Here is a 19,386-nt window from a genome sequence, read left to right as displayed (position 1 = left end):
GAGTGATGGTCAATTTGCATGTTTCTCTTTTATTAGTGTAGATATGGGAGATAATGAAGCTTGTATGTTACTTATGTCTCCACTACTCATTTTCTTCTATGAAAGAGGCAGTAAGCTAATAAAATATAATTTTATAATTTGGGTCTTTAGACCTTTGGTTTCTTGTGTTTTTTTTCCTCCCCAAGTATTTCCCTTTGGTTCAATATATAAATACTAGAGGCCCGATGCATGAAATTCGTGCAAGGGGCTCGGCCCTCATAGCCCTGGCTTCATCTGGAAGGTCATCGGGATGGTTGTTTCTACGCTTTTATTATTATAGATACGCAAGATATTGAAGCCCTATTTCTTTATAGGTAAAGTTTATATTTATGTTAAGATACATTAGCTTATTCTTAAAATTAATATTTTATATTTAATCAACAAAGCACATATGAATCTTGCTAAAAGAATTGTAACTATAAACTTATATAACTTCCTGGCCAGCATGGCTCAGTGGTTGAGTGTTGACCTATGAACCAGGAGGTTACCTTTTGATTCCTGGTCAGGGCGCATGCCTGGTTTATAGCTTGAGGTTGTGCAGGAGGCAGCTGATCTGTGATTCTCTCTCATCAATGATGTTTCTATGTCTCCCTCTACTTTCCTCTCTGAAATCAATAAAAATATATAAAAACAAACAAGATCAAAACTATATATAAATATAAACTATGTAACTAACTACACTAATAAAAGAGAAACATGCAAATTGACCATCACTCTGCTACGCCTACCAGCCAATCAGGAGGGAATATGCAAATTAGAATGACAAAGATGGCGGCTGTCCAGCTGCTCCAGGTTATGAGAGAGAGGGCGGGGGAGGGGAGTGCGAAGGGATCTAGAGGAGCGGCACTCTGGCCGCAGCGAAGACGAAGACTGCAGACTCCGGAGTCTGCAGTGAAGATGAAGACGGCTGACTCTGGCCGGAGTCTGCAGCAAAGATGGCAGACTCTGGCCGGAGCGAAGGCCTGGGTCCTGGGTGCCGGAGGAAAACTGGTGCTGGAAGCCAAGGGAAGGAAGGCCTGTTGCATGAATCTCTTTGTGCATTGGGCCTCTAGTAAATAATAAAACCGTACTCTGATCTGAAGCAGTTACTTTTGCTTTTAGTGTTTTCTATCATAACTTTTTTTTTTTCCCTTTTTTAAGTTTTTATTTTAGGACATATCAATTTGTACTCCTCATAAGAGGCATGGCATTAAAAAAACGAGTTTTTCCTCCTGCTTCCAAAATTCTTTTCAGTCACCCTAGATGATCATGAGCAGAGTTAAAGGTAAAAAGTTAACATGCAATACAACATCACAGCATTTCCCAGATGAATTTTTTTCCAAATGGCATTTGAAAATTAAAAATTACAAACTAAATCCAGTATCAGCAAGTAGCTGCTGGGTGATGAGAAATTTAAATTTTAAAGCAACTATGTAATTAATTTGGCAACTTAACCCGCATAACTCAATCCTAGTAAAACAAGTTACAGGTGAAAAAATCCTAATAATTTTAATTTGTGGTGAGTGAGTATATGCTTACATTATAATTTTATTTTTATTTTTTGGTCGCCTCAACCAAGATCAAGCAACAGGAAAAACAGTAATTCAATTAAAAGTTAGAAACTGGGAACACCTTACAAAAATTTCAACAGGATGTTTCCTTTATATGGTGTTACAATAAATGCCCTGTAAAACTGTTAGAGCTTAGATAATAAAGTCTGATTTGAGAACAGCACTTATCACTGCCCAAAATAGTTCAGAAAATGTTGCAGGTTATAAGATATCTAACTTGGACTACAGTAGATAACTTTGAAATAGGTTCCTCAGATTTTAAAAAGGCAAAGTAAATTTTTCTATGCCTGCTAAATTATTAAACTTTTTGCATATGAATGTCATTGATGTTTTCTAAAATAAGAACTTTGATTTTACATTAGACATCTCTAAAATATGCAATTTTTTTAAAGTGCATATTTTTTAAATATTGTAAAATTATCCAGATTGTTATAAGAAACTTGAAAAAGGGAAGCCTTGGACATCATCACTCCTTTTCCACATGAAACGTATACACATTAGCAGAACATTTATACTCAGTAAAATGCAAATATTACCTGGTTTCTAGGGCACAACATCTAAAGTGGGATTTATTTGATGAACTGCATTAAGCCCTCAGAACATTTGATGCAGCTCAGGTAGAAAAGAGGCAAGTATTCACATAAGTTAGTCTGTAGTCAAAAAAGATATTTCAACTAAAATATATCAGTGTAGTATCTGGAATAGTTTCCATACATACAGTGCTCAGTGCTTTAGAGGATTACTTAAACTCACTTATCTTTTGTTCAACAATGCCTCATTTCCACTGCACAAACCTTGGTCTCCAGTGCCACTATCCGTCTGCCTTACATTACGTTGTACTTCATTGGTACCACATAAGACAATTACATTATAAAAGGCCTCTAGATCCCTCGGTTCAAATGTAATAGCTGGTTTCATTAATGCTCCAGGAGCAAGGGAAGCCTCTCCAATAATCCTCAGGTTGACAAATTTGATTTTCCAAGAATTCTCCACAAAAGGGCAGCAGATGAATCCAAAAATTTGTTCAAAAATGCCCAAACAAGAGTTCCCTCGGTGGACAGTCCCAGCAACTCCAACCATAAGACCATGGGGAGAAGAAGCACATTTCAATTCATGGGAATCAAGGTTGGGACTGAGAAAAAGATGTTCTTCTTTCACAAGTGACAGCAGACGAAGGCTCACTATTTCTGCTCCATGGTAGTCTATCACATTTTGTTCAGATGTGTTGTAATAAAACCTAAGCTTGACATCATGCCAGAAGTGCTATGGCCCCCATTCATCTTGAGGTGGTCCAAAAAAAGGATTCTGAGAATTACGAAGTTCAAAGAACCAGTGACAGAATGCTTCTCCTAATTGACCGAAATCAACTTTTTCAGTTTTATCTTTCTCCTGTTGAAAGTCTCTAATGTCCTAAGAGGTCTTAACTGGCTCTGGTGTTTCCTTCAATTTCAGATGTAATTGCTTTTTCCAGTGATCCTTTGCATGCTGGATAAGATTGTGTTTTTCAGTAGCTGGAGGTATAACAACCCCCTGTGATGCCAGTACTTAAATATGACATCTTGGTGGACTTTTTTACGCCTCAGAAGTTCTTTTACACTTTGTACACTAAGATTGCACGAATGGCATCTTGGTGGTCTTCAGGCTGCACCAGGCGGTTGGTGACGGTGTTGCACAGGGCCATGATCTCGTCATTATCCAGCAGGCCGAGCAGGTTACGACAGCCCTCTTTCTGGGCAGCTGAGCCCCGACATCTCGACCCCCAGGAAGCGGGGAGAGGATGATGTCAATAAAGTCGCTCCTTTAGGCCCACGGGGCCAGCGCCTTGGCAACAGGCACCGGAAGTGCCTTCCCGGGTTATCATAACTTTCTTTATGTTAACATAAGTGACTTTTTAATGGGAAGTAACTGCTTTTTTAAAAAATTAAATTTATTGGGGTGACATTAGTTAATAGGGTCGTATAGGTTTTAAATGTACATTACTATGATAAGATGATATGTATATTGCAATGTGTGCCCACCACCCAAAGTCAAATAATCTTCCATCACCATACATTTGGTCCCCTTACCCCTTACCTACCCCTCACCGCCTTCCCTCTGGAAACCACTATACAGTTGTCTATCTGTGTCTCTGAGTTTCAGTTCCATGTTGTACATATGAGTGAAATTATATGGTTCCTAGCTTTTTCTGACTAACTCATTTTGCTTAGCATAATATTCTCAAGGTCATCCCATGTTGTCACAAATGCCAGTATTTCATCTTTTCTTATGGCTAAGTAGTATTCCTTAGTATGTGCCATATCTTCTTTTTCTATTGAAGGACACTTTGATTGTCTCATGTCTTGGTCACCGTGAATAATGCTGCAGCGAACATAGGGATGCATATATCTTTGTGAATACTAGTAAATGTTTTCAAGTTGTTCGGGTTGATACACAGAAGAGTTTTTTGAGGAACCCCCATTCTGTTTTCCATAGTGATTATACCAGTTTATTGTCCCAACAGCAGTGGTGGGGGTTCCTTTTTCTCTACAACCTCTCCAATGCTTATTACCTATCTATATACATAAAAGCCAAGCAACCAGAATGATGGAACAACTGTAATGACTGGTTGCTATGACGTGTACTGCAGTGGCCAACCGGCCCAATCAGGGCCCTGATCGGCCTTCCCCAACCTCCCATGGTCCCTCTCCCTGGCCGGTCCTGTCCCCAGCTGGCCAACCCCTCCGTGCCCCTCCCCCCAGCCAGCCCAACCCATTTGAGGGCAGGTCCAGCGGCCAACCTCCCACAGCTCCCCCCCTCCCCCCCGCCTGCCTGGCCTGATAGGCCTCCATTGGGGTGGGCTGGCCAGACCACACCTGTGCACAAATTCATGCACCAGGCCTCTATCTAGTCTTGTTGATAATAGCCTTTCTAACAGGTGGTGTCTCGTTGTAGTTTTGATTTGCATTTCCCTAATAGCTAGTGAAGTTGAACATCTTTTCATATACCTGATAGTTGTCTGTATGTCTTTTTGGGAGAGGTGTCTGTTCAGGTCCTCTGCTTATTAAAATTTTTTTTTAAAAATTGATTTCAGAGAGGAAGGGAGAGGGAGAGAGAGAGATAAAAATAATGTTACTGGGAAACTCCTGGGTGGGCTCAGGCTGCCCGTTGCTGTGTCCAGTAATGAAGGCTGGGTTGAATCATATAAGGCATTTATTGAACAGGCTAGCCAACCAAGAAGGCAGGGTACCTACAAGCATTCAAATCCTGTCTTACAGCGAGGTGTGGGGGACAGGATTATAAAGGGGCATGGGCTAGGATGAGACTGGGAATGGAATGCAGTTACATGCAGCCCTGGAGATCCACAGACGTCAGCTATTGTCTTTAGTCATCAGGTGATTAGATGATGTTTTGACTCCTGGTGTGTCGGTCTGACCCTGCTTATCGGTTCTGCTTGTTGGATTTACAGCCAAGTCACCTCCTCAATCACTTCGCATGGGCCTTGAGTAAAGGAGACTTTAAGAAAAACTTAACGCCTTAGTCACATATAAGAAACTTAACCCCCTATTCACATAAGTATATGTGTTCTAAAATTTAAAATAATATGATTATTTTTCAGATTAATTCAGGTGCTCTATCAGATTATAAGTCCCTCTCTCGATATCAGTGATGAGAAAGAATCATTGATTGGCTGCCTCCTGCATGCCCCCTACTGGGGATTAAGCCACAACCTAGGCATGTGCCTTGACCGGGAATCGAACCGATGATCTTTTGGTTCATGTGTTGACACTCAACCACTGAGCCACACCAGCTGGGCTGTATGAGTTCTTTATATATTTTAGATATTAATCCCTTGTCTGAGCTGTTGCTTGCAAAAAACCATTTCCTAGTTGGTTGGTTGCCTTTTTTTTTTTTTTATAGTTAGTTTCTTTGGCTGTGCAGAAGCTTTTTAGTTTGTTATAGTCCCACTTATTTATTTTTGCCTTTACTTTCTTTGCCTTTGGGATCAAATTCATAAAATGTTCTCTATGACTAAGGTCCATAAGTTTGCTATCTATGTTTTCTATTTATTGTAATTTATTGTTTCAGATCTTATATTTAGGTTTTTGATCCATTTTGAATTCATGTAAATGGGGACAAATTAACCTAATTTCATTCTTTTGCATATGTCTTTCCATTTTCCCAGCACCATTTATTGAAGAGGCTTTCTTTTCTCCATTGTGTGTTTTTGGCTCCTTTGTTAAACATTATTTGCCCATATACCTGTGGTTTTATTTCTGGGCTCTCAATTCTATTCCATTGGTCGGTGTGTCTGTTCTTCTGCCAATACCATGATGTATTGATTATTGTAATTCTGTAGAATGTGAAGTCAGATACTGTGATACCTCCAGGTTCTTTCTTTTTCTCAGGATTGCTTTGGCTATTCTGGGACTTCTGTGGTTCCATGAGAGTGTCCCCCCGACGTCCCGTGTGGTTCAGGGTTCGGGTTCTGGAGGAGGCTGCACACAAATGAAAGAGACTAGACAAGAAAGTATAAATTTGGGAATATTGGGGGCCAGGTAGGAGCCCAACTCAAGGGGAAGGACTCCACCATGCTCTGGCCTTGCAATCCCTTTTATTCAGATTGTGGGATACACCCATAACCCTTAGGCAGGCAATTCCAATAATAGCCAATCAGCAAGGATTTACATAAAACTAAAAGGTGGAAGTTGCGCCCTGGCTGGTTTGGCTCAGTGGATAGAGCGGCGGGCCTGTGGACTGAAAGGTCCCAGGTTCGATTCCAGTCAAGGGCATGTACCTTGGTTGCGGGCACATCCCTGGTGGGAGGTGTGCAGGAGGGAGCTGATCGATGTTTCTAACACTCTATCCGTCTTCCTTCCTCTCTGTAAAAAATCAATAAAATGTATTAAAAAAAAAATGGTGGAAGTTGCTTTAGCTACCATTGTCTTAACTACACAGTGGGTGGTTGGCTCTGACCTTTCAGAACTTCAAGGTTGACCAGCCTTCTGGGTTCCTTGTCCACACCTCTCTGCTAGTGAAGGCAATGGGCGGCTTCCAACATCTCCTCCACTTTTTTTCCTTAAAAAATCTTGCATCTGCAGACTAGAAATAAACATATAAGAACAAAAATGAGACAAGCAATAGTGGTTATGCTGAGAGGCAAATGAATCAGTCTGTAGTAAGTTTCTTTTTGGGCCAATAGTTCCTTATGTGTACATGTCAGCAATGATATTTCAGTTCTGGATGGTGGACAAATGGTGGCAATGCAGGTCCAACCCTCTCTGCTTGGTCCTGGGCAACCTGCTGCGGTGCACAGCTGCTGACTGCTAATATGGCAAGGCATCTTCAGCATCTTCCATCTCTGGACTGTTTCTCCTCATGTCTTTATGGCTGGAGCAGTCCGGTCAGTTTCTCTCTGGGATCCGCTGTTGCAGGAACCCACATGGGCTTTTCTGGAAATATACAAACGTATTCTCGACCAAAGGTTAATAAAGAATTCTTTTCTATAAATTTGACTTGGGATCCTTTTTCATTTTTTGCCCAAATAAATTTCCTTTGGCTTATTTTGACACCATGTGATTTTTCATGGGAGTCTTGCTATTAGCATTTACAAATGAAAATTAATTTTCAAAGTAAAAAATTTCTTGATGTAATTTACTTATAGGATATTATTTCTTACAGGATATTACTCTATTATCCCCCCTTTTTTGATTTACATATTAGGAGGCTTTTGGAAATTTTTACAATGCAGTCTTGATAACTTTTAATTTTAATTTTTTGCACAGAAATATGACTGCTTTGGAGTCATTGCATGTGAGGCAATTTTACTATGAGATGAACTACCAATAAAAATTTTAGTTAACACTTCAGAAACAGTTTTTTTGTCCAGTACAATTAAGTTTTTATTTTTGAATATTCATTCATTTCAATTAGCCAATTTAAATTAGTCTGAAATAAAGTATATATATATATTTTATTAATTTTAACTTTACTTGTCCTTGGTTATGGACAGTAAATGACATTAATTGCAATTAGTCTAGGAGTAACTTTAGCTATATTCAAGGAGGCAAAAACACAAATTATTTACTTCAGTTTATGAGGCCAAATTTATTGACTTTTAATTACAGTTCTTCAGGTGTTTGAAGAAAACCTCTCTTTATTTCCTTCCAAAATAATTCTCAGGCTACAGAGAGTTTCATTTAAAACTCTTTGTCTTTCTTTAAGACAAGCAACCTACAGAGCTGCTGCTTGGCGCTCAAGCCTACAGCTGAATAGCTAGCTATGTTACAAGTAACTTTACATAAAGTTGACTACTATTTTACTGTCAGATTTAAAACTTTAACAGCAATCTTAGTTTATCCTGTAAATATTAGTGGAAGAGATTCCAAAATTTTTAAATTTCTCCTTTTTATTAAGCTTAGAATCTTATTTTTAAAGAGTATCCCCTTTGGCTAATTAGTATGTACAGAGGGATCATGGGAGGTCTCAGTAACTTTATTCAAAGAGAGGGGTTGGCCTTTGCTGTTTCTAGATGGCGGGCCCCAGGGGAGCGGCAAGCCATGAGGCCAACTTGGCGGCTGCCAAGTCAGGCAGTCCAAAAATGGTGACTGTCTAAACCAGGGGTGGGCAAACTTTTTGACTCGAGGGCCACAATGGGTTCTTAGACTGGACTGTAGGGCCGGAACAAAAGCATGGATGGAGTGTTTGTGTGAACTAATATAAATTCAAAGTAAAGGAGTGGAGGGGAGAGCAAGAGAACCCTCCACTCTTTTGGCTTCGCGGGCCGGATAGAACAGCTGAACGGGCCGGATCCGGCCCGTGGGCCGTAGTTTGCCCATGGCTGGTCTAAACTGTTAAAGCCAAAACTACATTGCAGACAAACAGAAATCTCACTAGCTGTTTCCAGTGGCTTTATTAGAATTTAATTGTGTATAATTTAAGTAGGTATCTTTAATTAATAAGCAAAGCAAAGCAAATTTAGTAAATGTTTATGTCTGATTCACAAGGCACAAAGGTTGCCCCACCTCTAGCCTAATTAAGAATGCAGGCGGCTATGGGCTTGTTATTATTTTAAATTGTTTTAAAATTCTGCTGTTAAAAATTTGGCTTTATTTAGAAATTTTGTTTTGTCCTCCTTAGAGGCCAAAACTTTCATAACATTTATAAGTAAAATATAGTTATTAATTTTTATTTGATAAAGCTTTCCATGCAATTTCAAGTATATTAAATAGGTTTGATTTCAAAATATTTCCTTTAAGAAGAGAGAATAACTTTTTGAATTACTCCGGGCCCTTGGAGCTCTCCAAGAATCATCTCTTGGTTAAAGCCTTGAAATTTTAACATGGAAAAAACCATCAAACAAGTATCTATATATGATTTAAAGATTATATTACTTTTTGTAATTATCTTAAGATATCAATTAAATTTTAAACTGGTCTTTATATTCAAAATTTGGTTGGGATCACAGAATTAATCCTTCTGATTTAATTAGACCAATAAGCAACATATTTTGAATTCCTAATTACTAGAGTAAGCACATTTTAAATTTCTATACTTTAGGCATTTAGTTACCTAAAGAGAAACATGAATGTGAGAGACAAATCCACTGGTTCCTTCACATACCTGTCCCGACTGCGGGTGGGAAGGGAACCCTTGACTGAGAATCAAACCTTCAACCCTTTGGTGTGTGGGTCCGACACTCTAACCACTGATCATAGTGGCCAGGGTGATATTGGGATATTGATGAGGATTGATTAAATCTGTATATTGTTTTGGGTAATATAGCCATTTTCACTATGTTGATTCTTCTAGTCCCGTGGTCGGCAAACTGCAGCTTGTGAGCCACATGCGGCTCTTTGGCCCCTTGAGTGTGGCTCTTCCACAAAATACCACGGCCTGGGTGAGTCTATTTTGAAGAAGTGGCGTTAGAAGAAGTTGAAGTTTAAAAAATTTGGCTCTCAAAAGAAATTTCAATTGTTGTACTGTTGATATTTGGCTATGTTGACTAATGAGTTTGCCGACCACTGTTCTAGTCCAGGAACAGGGAATATCTTTCCATTTCATTGTGTGTTTTTCAATCTCTTCTAATAATGCTTCGTGGTTTTCAGTATATAGGTCCTTTACATCCTTCGTTAAGTTTATTCCTAGCTATTTTATTCTTTGGTTGCAATTGTATCATATCTCTAATTAAGCATATTATTTATATTTATACTGCTATCTCTTGATAGGCATCAGTTAACTTTCTGCCATAGGAAATGAGGGCTTAATACTCTTACACTATTTCTCTCACCTTTCCCTCATCCTCCTGATAAGGTCATTTATACTTTTTGATCATGTCAATATTCATTTTTTCCATCATTATGACTCTGTACTCAGTGCTGAGCCAAGAAAAATATGAAAACTGCAATTCTTTTCTTGAACAGTGTTTTAATTTTCTGGAGCTAATTATTGCTTTATGTTTTTAAGTTGCTTGGTCTTTGTTTTACCATTTAAATTTTTACCTGTGGTTAAGCTCCCTTTAACATTTTCCCCTCCCCTAGCCTCTCAACATGTTAGATAATGGAGACCCTATCAGTTTTTCCTGGAGCTATCTGTCTAGAGTACTCAGTCTTCCTGTTTGAGTACCTTACTTTCTAGGTTTGCTCCATAGCTATCTTCCTGAGACTTAGTTTTGTCTCTTTATCCTTTTTTTTGCGTCTTGTGTCACTGCCATCTTTCTTGCTTTCCTCTCTCATTTAATAGCAAATGTTTTAGTAGCTTCACAAGAATAAGCCTTGAAGTACATATGTTTGTATATATGAAAAATTTTTTTTTTAAAATATATTTTATTGATTTTTTTGCAGAGAGGAAGGGAGAGGGATAGAGAGTTAGAAACATCGATGAGAGAGAAACATCGATCAGCTGCCTCCTGCACACCCCCTACTGGGGATGTGCCTGCAACCAAGGTACATGCCTTTGACCGGAATCGAACCTGGGACCCTTCAGTCCGCAGGCCGACGCTCTATCCACTGAGCCAAACCGGTTAGGACTATATGAAAATGTTTTTATTCTTCTACTTTCATGCTTGTTTTATAGTTTGACTAGATGTAGAGTTCTGGGTTGGAAATAATTTTCCCACAGATTTAACTTCTGTTGCTGATAAGAGATATTGTGCTCTTCTGAGTTCTAAACCTGGACATTATTATTATGTCTTTAATTTTCAGGAGCTCTTTTATGAATTGTGTTCCATTTTGATACTAGTATCTTCTTATGGAAGAAACATCTAACCTTTCTTAAAACATATCTAATGTACACATATACACATTCCTTCTTCCCTCTATTTCCCTCTCTATTCTTGGTGGTAGTCAACCATGTTCTGCCTGTGTTATCCCTTCTCTCTGTTTTGAACTTGATTGTGTTATGGGGCCAGGAGGCAACTCTCATAATGCCTGGTATCATGATTTCCTGAGCCTTTCTAGGTTTCTAGAACCCTTTCCCTTTCCTCCAAGTTAGTGATCATCTCGCCATTCATTTTGTCTTAATTTCTTGTGATTTGGAGTTACATTTACTTATGATTGCATCAAGGATAGTTTCTCTCTCTCTCTCATCTTTCTCTTTCTCTCTCTCTCATCTCTCTCTATCTCTCTGTCTTGGGGTTATTAGAAGAGAAGCAGACAGAAAATTTTTACTTCGTCTTACACCAGGACATTTGTCAGCTTTCAGCATCTTTCTCTGCTTTCCAGGTAGAAGAATACAGGGAATTTAGAAGAAATTCACTAAATAACTTACTAAAGTACTTACTAAAAGGTGTTGGAAATTAAGAAATGATATAGCCTTGGCCAGTGTGGCTCAGTTGGGTGTCGTCTCATACACAGAAAGGTCGCCGGTTCAATTCTGTGTCAGGTTAGGGTTCATGCCAGGTTGTGGGCTCAATCCTTAGTAGAGGGCATGCAGGAGGAACCCGATCGATGTTTTTGCTTCCCCAGTGATGTTTCTCTCTCTAAAAAAATCAATAATAAAAAAAAGAAATCATGTAACAGTTTTAAACATCACGTACTGTTCAGTTAACACATTTATTGAGTATGTACTCTGTGCCAAGTATTGGTCACAGCTCTGGATTAAGAAAAGGTAATCTCTGATTTCAAAAAGCTGGGTGAGAAGACGAATTAGTATCGTGTGGCAGGTACTGTGATTAAAAGTAAGCACATAGGCTGTTCATATGCAGTTAGGAAGGAGGGAGCAGAGGAGACATTCAAGGAAGGTTTTCCAGAGGAGATAATGTCTACACTAAATAAAGATGAGTACCAGTAACCAGGAAAGGAAGAGACCTTTGTAAAATACAATGCTTTGTTACAGATTTACAGAGTAAATTTGTGGCCAAAGAAAATGAAGTACAGAGTCTGCATAGTAAGCTTACAGATACCTTGGTATCAAAACAGCAGTTGGAGCAAAGACTAATGCAGTTAATGGAATTGGAGCAAAAAAGGGTGAATAAAGAAGAGTCTCTACAAATGCAAGTTCAGGTATCTAGTTTTATCTCTTTTAAAAAATAAAGGTGGGCAGGAATTGGGTGTATCTAAATAGAAGAGGGAGGATAGTCTGCCTTGTCCTAATTCTGGAGTGGTGATGAATAATTAAAACTTAATCTTTGAGTATTTGTCACAGTATGGTGTTTTTGAATATATACTTAAAGATGTCCTCACCCACAGTCTTAGGCTTTTTGTATTACATTAGGAACAACACAACATATTCTTAATTTCTACCTTGTAAATTAACTCTCTTAGAAGAATGCTTAATCATTATTATAAAATGACGTCTTTTGGAATCAAAGAATGCCTTTCTAAAAATAAACACATGTACCTGTAACTCATTTTGTTTGTATGCATTGGTATATTTAGTAACAGCACACTTTCCCCCCCTCTCTTTTTTGGTTGCTGTTTATGAAAGGATATTTTGGAACAGAATGAGGCTTTGAAAGCTCAAATTCAACAATTCCACTCCCAGATAGCAGCCCAGGTAATGGTGCTCTCTTATTGTTTATCATTACTAATAGCTTCCTAGCTGTATAACTAATCCTCTGAGTGCCTATTGAGTGCTGAGCACTGGATTAGTCATTGGGAGACTAGTCATTGAATCAGCATTGATGATCCTGAGTGCTAAACACTCTGATAATCATAATAAGAAACAATAAGAAATTCAAATTCAGTTAATTGAGAGGTGGGTTAGAGAGTTTTTGCCATAGGAAGAAAAAATGTCCACAATTCTGTCACAAAACAGGAGGAACTAGCCAAATGGTGTCAAGAATAGTCATTTGTCTATTAGAAGTGTTCTCTACTATTGACTAGCCATAAAGGAAAATTTTATATTCCCTCAGGTGGTAGCAGTATGCTGATCATAACTCTCAGATTATATATATAAAAGGATCACTTTAAGATTTATATTTCAGTTTAGTGAGTGGAGAAACCTTCCAAAGTTTTGCAAGTGGTATTACAAGGCCTGTTTTTCTTTAGCAGCATTTTAATCTAGGTATTAACTATTTTGTTGTTGAAATTAATGTTCGATCCAAAGAATTGACTATTTTTGAGATATCAGAGGAACAGTTAAAATACTCTTAATGTGCTGATTTGGTTTATATTTCTACCATTTAATTAAAAAAAGGATATATCTTTTTATTATGGTAGATAGGTAGATATAGTCTTTGGAATATAAATAATACAACAGTGAGAAAAAAGAAAAAACTTGCGAGTATTTAACTTGTTTCCATTATATACATGTTGTGAATTTTAATTCTTTAAAATTCTAAAAATTGTTTGTAGAAAAAGGATTAGCTTGGAATAAACGTCATCTTTCTATATAAAAAGTAGTTTTAACATTAAAAACTTGTTTTTAAAGTTTCAGGCAAATTTAAAGTCCTAAAACTTTGAGATAGCAAACATTTCCTCCCATCCTCACCCCCCCCATTTGCTTTCTTTGTAGAAACTAGTCTAAAATTAATTAGGAAGAATTATTTAATATAGGGAAGGATGTTTGTGTGTTTATGGATGTGTATGTATATATAAATTATCAATTCAAATTGGATTAAAATCCAAGTTATTAGCTGAAAGAGAGCTCTAGAAAATTTATTAGGAATTAAATACTTAGAGGATGCTATAAGTACCTTTTAAAAAGTAAAGATGAGCATAAGTATTACCAAAAAGTTTAATTCTTACCTTAATCATGAACTGTATCATTTAATTATTGGAAATCGTTACTAAGGAAAAGGAAGTACAGGGATGAAAAAGGAACTTCATGGCTATTTTCCCAATGTTTTGTTTCTTTGTTGGTTGTTGTTGATCAAATTTGCCTTCAAAATAATACCTACTATTTAATGAACACTTGTTATGGGCTAGATGATGCCTTAATAATTTTATACACTTTAATTCTTAATGATTATTGTGAAACTTTTAAACTTTGTCCTAAATGCTTTTATGTTGACACTGTTTTTCTTTCTTAGACCTCTGCTTCAGTTCTAGCGGAAGAATTACATAAAGTGTAAGCTTGCCTGTCTACATTTCTCTTATAATTGCTTAATCACCATTAACTTATTACCTCCTAGATTCAGTACTTATGGTTAAATTTATATTCTAACTTGTTCAGAAAATGCAACTAAATTTGGAGCAACTCTCACCCTCTCGCCAGCCCCCCTCCCTCTCAATGATTTGGTTCCTGAAAAGTTAAACGTTCTGTGTTTTTGTCTTCATCATAAAAAGAATCGGGGAAATTTTTTTAATTTGGTCTTGAGCATTTATGTGGGAGAGATAATTATGATTTGAGATCAGTGAAAGTTATTGTGTCCAAGTAGTTGCAGGTACTCTGTATCTAACTATACGGTGGTGGCCAAAACGAAGTTCTGTGTTTTTGTGTATTGTGTAATTGAGTTCAGAAACCCTAAACTCAGGTTTTGACATTGCCAGGCTTGTGAGCTTAAAAAAGTTACTTATTTGACCTAAAGTTTTAAAATAGGGGTAGGTATTTTAAGGAGTGGTAGTAATGCATATGACAGTTATTCCTTCACTGAAAGGGGGATTACAGAAATGAAAGGTACAGTTTATGTGAGAAACTGCTTTGATTTGTGGTTTGACTTCTGAATATTTATTGAATGTGCAAATGTATTTCCCGTTAAAGGATTGCAGAAAAGGATAAGCAGATAAAACAGACTGAAGATTCTTTAGCAAATGAACATGATCATTTAACAAGTAAAGAGGAGGAACTTAAGGTACAGTAATTATTATAAATGGCTGCAATATTTTACAGTCATTGTTACCCTGATCTTGTAACCAGCACATGTGTTTATGAAGAAGAAAATATTCTAGCCCTAGTCAGTTTGGCTCAGTGGATAGAGCGTCGGCCTGTGGACTGAAGGGTCCCAGGTTCGATTCTGGTCGAGGGCACATGCCTGGGTTGCAGGTTTGATCCCTGGTAGGGGATGTGCAGGAGGCAGCTGTTCAATGATTTTCTCTCATCTTTTATTTTTCTCTCTCTCTTTCCCTCTTCCTTCCTCTCTGAAATCATTAAAAATATATTTAAAAAAAAAGAGAAAATACTCAAACTCATCTGAAAAGTGTCTCTTTTCTAAACTACAAAATCCTTTTTAGCCCTGTAAGAGGAAAAATTTAAAGGTTTTTTTCTCACATGATACAATTGACAGTAATTTGGGAAATATGTTAAACAACAGGAATTGACAGTTTTTCTTCCTCATTTAAGAAATTATAATTTGAGACTTTTGCTTTGAGACCTTTGCTTAAGTAGAAGAGCGTTTTACAAGCTTCAAAGTCAATTATATTGTCTTTCTTTTTTTCTTTTTTTTAAATATATTTTTTATTGATATTTTACGGAGAGGAAAGGAGAGGGATAGAGAGCTAGAAACATCGATGAGAGAGAAACATCGATCAGCTGCCTCTTGCACACCCCCTACTGGGGATGTGCCCGCAACCAAGGTACATGCCCTTGACCAGAATCGAACCTGGGACCTTTCAGTCCGCAGGCCGACGCTCTATCCACTGAGCCAAACCGGTTTCGGCTATATATTGTCTTTCTAATTCTCTTTTTTCTTCTTGTTCTAGGATATACAGAATATGAATTTCTTATTAAAAGCTGAAGTACAAAAATTACAGGCCTTGGCAAATGAACAGGTAGATCTTTATTGCTTTTTAAGCATTTACCTTAGAATTTCAGTTTGTCTATACTTATTTTTATTGGTATTGCAAGCTCTAATTTTACTCATGTAGACAGTAAATAAATGTAATGGTTACTCATGGTATGTTGTTGAATGCCTTTTCTATTTTATATGCCTCTCACAACCCATCTAGATATTAATTATTTTCATGTTGAAATTAATGTTTGATCCAAAGAATTGACCACTTTTGATATAGCAAAGGAACAGTTAAAGCACTTTTAATGTGCTGGTTTGTTTTAGCTTTCTACCATTTAATTAAAAAAGCACATATCTTTTTATTAGGATAAAAGTTGATCAATAAGAAGTATAAAATATTGGATAGCAAAATGTATTGATATTGCTTTAATTTTACTTCAAATATATAAAAATGTAACTTTTTAATATGTAAAAATAAGTAAAAAAAATAATTTAGAGTACTGCCTGAGAAATGACATAATTCTCATCTCATTCTAAACACAGGCTGCTGCTGCACATGAACTGGAGAAAATGCATAAAAGGTAATTAATGTATTGTTGAATATGGAGTCATTCATACATTTATGTCCAAATATAATTATAGGAAATATTGCTGCTTATAACATAGTTGTGCACATAATTTATGTACACTTTCTGAATATATTACGTGTTTTAATTGATTTTTTCCTCATAGTATTCGTGTTAAGGATGATAAAATAAGACTGCTTGAAGAGCAGCTACAGTGTGAAATTTCAAACAAAATGGAAGAATTTAAGGTGTGTGATTAAGCTTGTCATCTCTGCTTTTTTTGAACAACCTTGTAATAGTTTTCAGTTGAAGTGAATCTAGAAATACTACTTTTATGTTTAACTAGAGGCCCTGTGCACAAAATTCGTGCACGGGGGTGGGGGGATGTCCCTCAGCCCAGCCTGCACCCTCTCCAATCTTGGACCCCTCGAGGGATGTCCGACTTCCCGTTTAGGCCCGATCCTACTGGGATCGGGCCTAAACGGGAAGTCGGACATCCCTCTCACAATCCAGGACTGCTGGCCTGCCTGCCTTCCTGATTGCCCCTAACCGCTTCTGCCTGCCAGCCTGGTCACCCCTAACCACTCCCCTGCCAGCCTGATTGATGCCTAACTGCTCCCCTGCCAGCCCGATTGCCCCTAACTGCCCTCGCCTGCCAACCTGGTCACCCCTAACTGCCCCCCCTGTCGGCCTGGCCCCCCCCTAACTACCCTCCCCTGCAGGCCTGGTCCCCCCCAACTGCCCTCCCCTGCTGACCCAGTCACCCCCAACTGCCCTCCCCTGCCAGCCTCATTGCCCTTAACTACTCTCCCCTACTGGTCTGGTCCCCCCACCAACTGCCCTCCCCTGCAGGCCTGGGTCCCACCCAACTGCCCTCCCCTGCAGGCCTGGTCACCCCTAACTGCCCTCCCCTGCAGGCCTGCCCCCCCCCCAACTACTCTCCCCTGCAGGTCTGGGTCCCCCCCAGCTGCCCTTTCCTGCAGGTCTGGGTCACCACCAACTTCTCTCCTCTGCCAGACTGGTCACCCCTAAGTGCCATCCCCTGCAGGCTTGATCACCCCCAACTGCCCTCCTCTTTTTGCCTGATTGCCCACAACTGCCTTCCCCTGCTGGGCTAATTGCCCACAACTGCCCTCCCTTGCAGGCCTGGTCCCTCCCAACTGCCCTCCCCTGCTGGCCATCTTGTGACGGCCATCTTGTGTCCACATGGGGGCAGTCATCTTTGACCACATGGGGGCAGCCATCTTGTGTGTTGGAGCGATGGCCAATTTGCATATTACTCTTTTATTAGGTAGGATGACTCTGAAACAGTGTTTCTAGAGTTTATTTGGGGACTTATACAAGCAATGAATTTAACAGATTCCTCTTGCCTAGATTATCTTATTTCTTTTTGTAACAGACTTTTGAAATTTGTTTTGCTCCAGCCTTTTCTCTACAGTTTTCAGTTCATAGTTTGTGATGGTTCTCTCTGCCTTTGTTGTTGATGCAGTGCTAGTTTCTGGTCTGGCCAACCAGCTTGATTGCATTCTGATTCCCAGGGCGCATCTCTGTGTAATATGATTTGCTTCTTGGGGGCTTTTATTTACTAGTACTCACTTAAGAAAGCAGGGTTTCCCAGATTCCATTGGCAAAAACTGTTCAACTCTTTGAAATACACATGAAAGCAGTTCAAAGCACAGTGTTAACAGTGTTTTGGATAAACTACATGACTGAAATAGGGGGCTTGGTAGAATTTGTTTTAGAGATTATTATACACTAGAGGCCTGGTGCATGAAATTCGTGCCGGGGTGTGTGTGTCCCTCAGCCCAGCCTGCACCCTCTCCAATCTGGGACCCCTAGAGGGATGTCCGACTGCCCGTTTAGGCCCAATCCTACCTGGATTCGGCCTAAACGGGCAGTCGGACATCCCTCTCACAATCCAGGACTGCTGGCTCCCAACTGCTCGCCTGCCTGCCTTCCTGATTGCCCCTCACCGCTTCTGCCTGCCAGCCTGATCACCCCCTAACCATTCCCCTGCCAGCCTGATTGATGCCTAACTGCTCCCCTGCCAGCCTGTTTGCCCCTAACTGCCCTCCCCTGCAGGCTTGTTCGCCCCTCACTGCCCTCCCCTGCAGGCCTGGTCCCCCCCAACTGCTCTCCCCTGCTGGCCATCTTGTGTCCACATGGGGGCAGCCATCTTGTGTGTTGGAGTGATGGTCAGTTTGCATATTACTCTTTCATTAGATAGGATAGAGGCCTGGCGCATGGGTGGGGGGCCAGCTGGTTTGCCCTGAAGAGTGTCCCGGATCAGAGTGGGGGTTCCCTTGGGGCGTGGGGCGGCCTGGGCGAGGGGCCTGTGGTGGTTTACAGGCCGGCCATGCCCCCCGGTGACCCAAGTGGAGGCCCTGGTATCTGGGATTTATTTATCTTCTATAATTGAAACTTTGTAGCCTGGAGTGGAGACCAAGGCAGGCCAGGGCTGCGGGAGCTTGGCTTCCTCCATTGCCAGGGGCAACTCAAGCCTCCTGCTCTCTCCAGCTCCGTGGCTGCCGCCATTTTTCTTGGGATTTATTTATCTTCTATAATTGAAACTTTGTAGCCTTGAGTGGAGGCCTGGGCCAGCCAGGGTGTGCGGAAAGCTTGCCTTCCTGCATTGCTGGGAAAACCCAAGCCTCCTGCTCACTCTGTGGCCACAGCCATCTTGGTTGGGTTAATTTGCATACTCGCTCCTGATTGGCTTGTGTGTGTGGCTTGTGGGTGTAGTGGAGGTATGGTCAATTTGCATATTACTCCTATTAGATAGGATGGGTGTAGTGGAGGTACGGTCAATTTGCATATCACTCTTTTATTAGATAGGATGTACTTTATAATAGTACTGTATTCCTGTACTCTGGAATATATTCATTAAATCTGGAAACGGGAGCCATGTGAAATTTGCATTCTTATGTACATTAGTATATAATTCACCTGCCACTTTGTTAGTACTTAAAGCAATAATATGGATTTGATATTTTTTTAAAAAACTTAAATTATTGCATTGTTACCTTTTCTCAATAAAACAGTAAATTGAGATTCTTTCTTCCAGATTTTAAGTGACCAAAACAAAGCATTACAATTAGAAGTTCAGAAGCTACAGACACTTGTTTCTGAACAGGTAAGGCTTTTC

The 19,386-nt window shown here is 39.4% G+C and overlaps 1 protein-coding gene and 1 pseudogene across 14 annotated transcripts in view; one reads left to right on the top strand and one right to left on the bottom strand.

Moving 5' to 3' along the window:
• Positions 1–19,386, top strand: part of KTN1 (kinectin 1) — a 123,734-nt gene that overhangs the window by 48,964 nt on the left and 55,384 nt on the right. For all 13 annotated transcript variants that reach the window (XM_080640548.1, XM_080640545.1, XM_080640544.1 and 10 more), the window contains exons 11-18: positions 11,901–12,067; positions 12,492–12,560; positions 14,038–14,075; positions 14,709–14,799; positions 15,647–15,715; positions 16,219–16,256; positions 16,408–16,489; positions 19,306–19,374. In XM_080640548.1, coding sequence (XP_080496674.1) covers positions 11,901–12,067; positions 12,492–12,560; positions 14,038–14,075; positions 14,709–14,799; positions 15,647–15,715; positions 16,219–16,256; positions 16,408–16,489; positions 19,306–19,374 — 623 coding nt within the window. The remainder of the gene's footprint in view (positions 1–11,900; positions 12,068–12,491; positions 12,561–14,037; positions 14,076–14,708; positions 14,800–15,646; positions 15,716–16,218; positions 16,257–16,407; positions 16,490–19,305; positions 19,375–19,386) is intronic.
• LOC308254050 (uncharacterized protein C3orf38 homolog) lies at positions 2,313–3,340 on the bottom strand (annotated as a pseudogene). The gene has a single exon. The product of its transcript is annotated as an uncharacterized protein C3orf38 homolog (transcript).

The sequence above is a fragment of the Plecotus auritus genome, assembly GCF_963455305.1.
Source record: "Plecotus auritus genome assembly, chromosome: 1".
In the NCBI taxonomy this organism is placed as follows: domain Eukaryota; kingdom Metazoa; phylum Chordata; class Mammalia; order Chiroptera; family Vespertilionidae; genus Plecotus; species Plecotus auritus.
The sequence above is the reverse complement of the archived record's forward strand: the minus strand, read 5'-3'. Positions and strand labels throughout refer to the sequence as shown.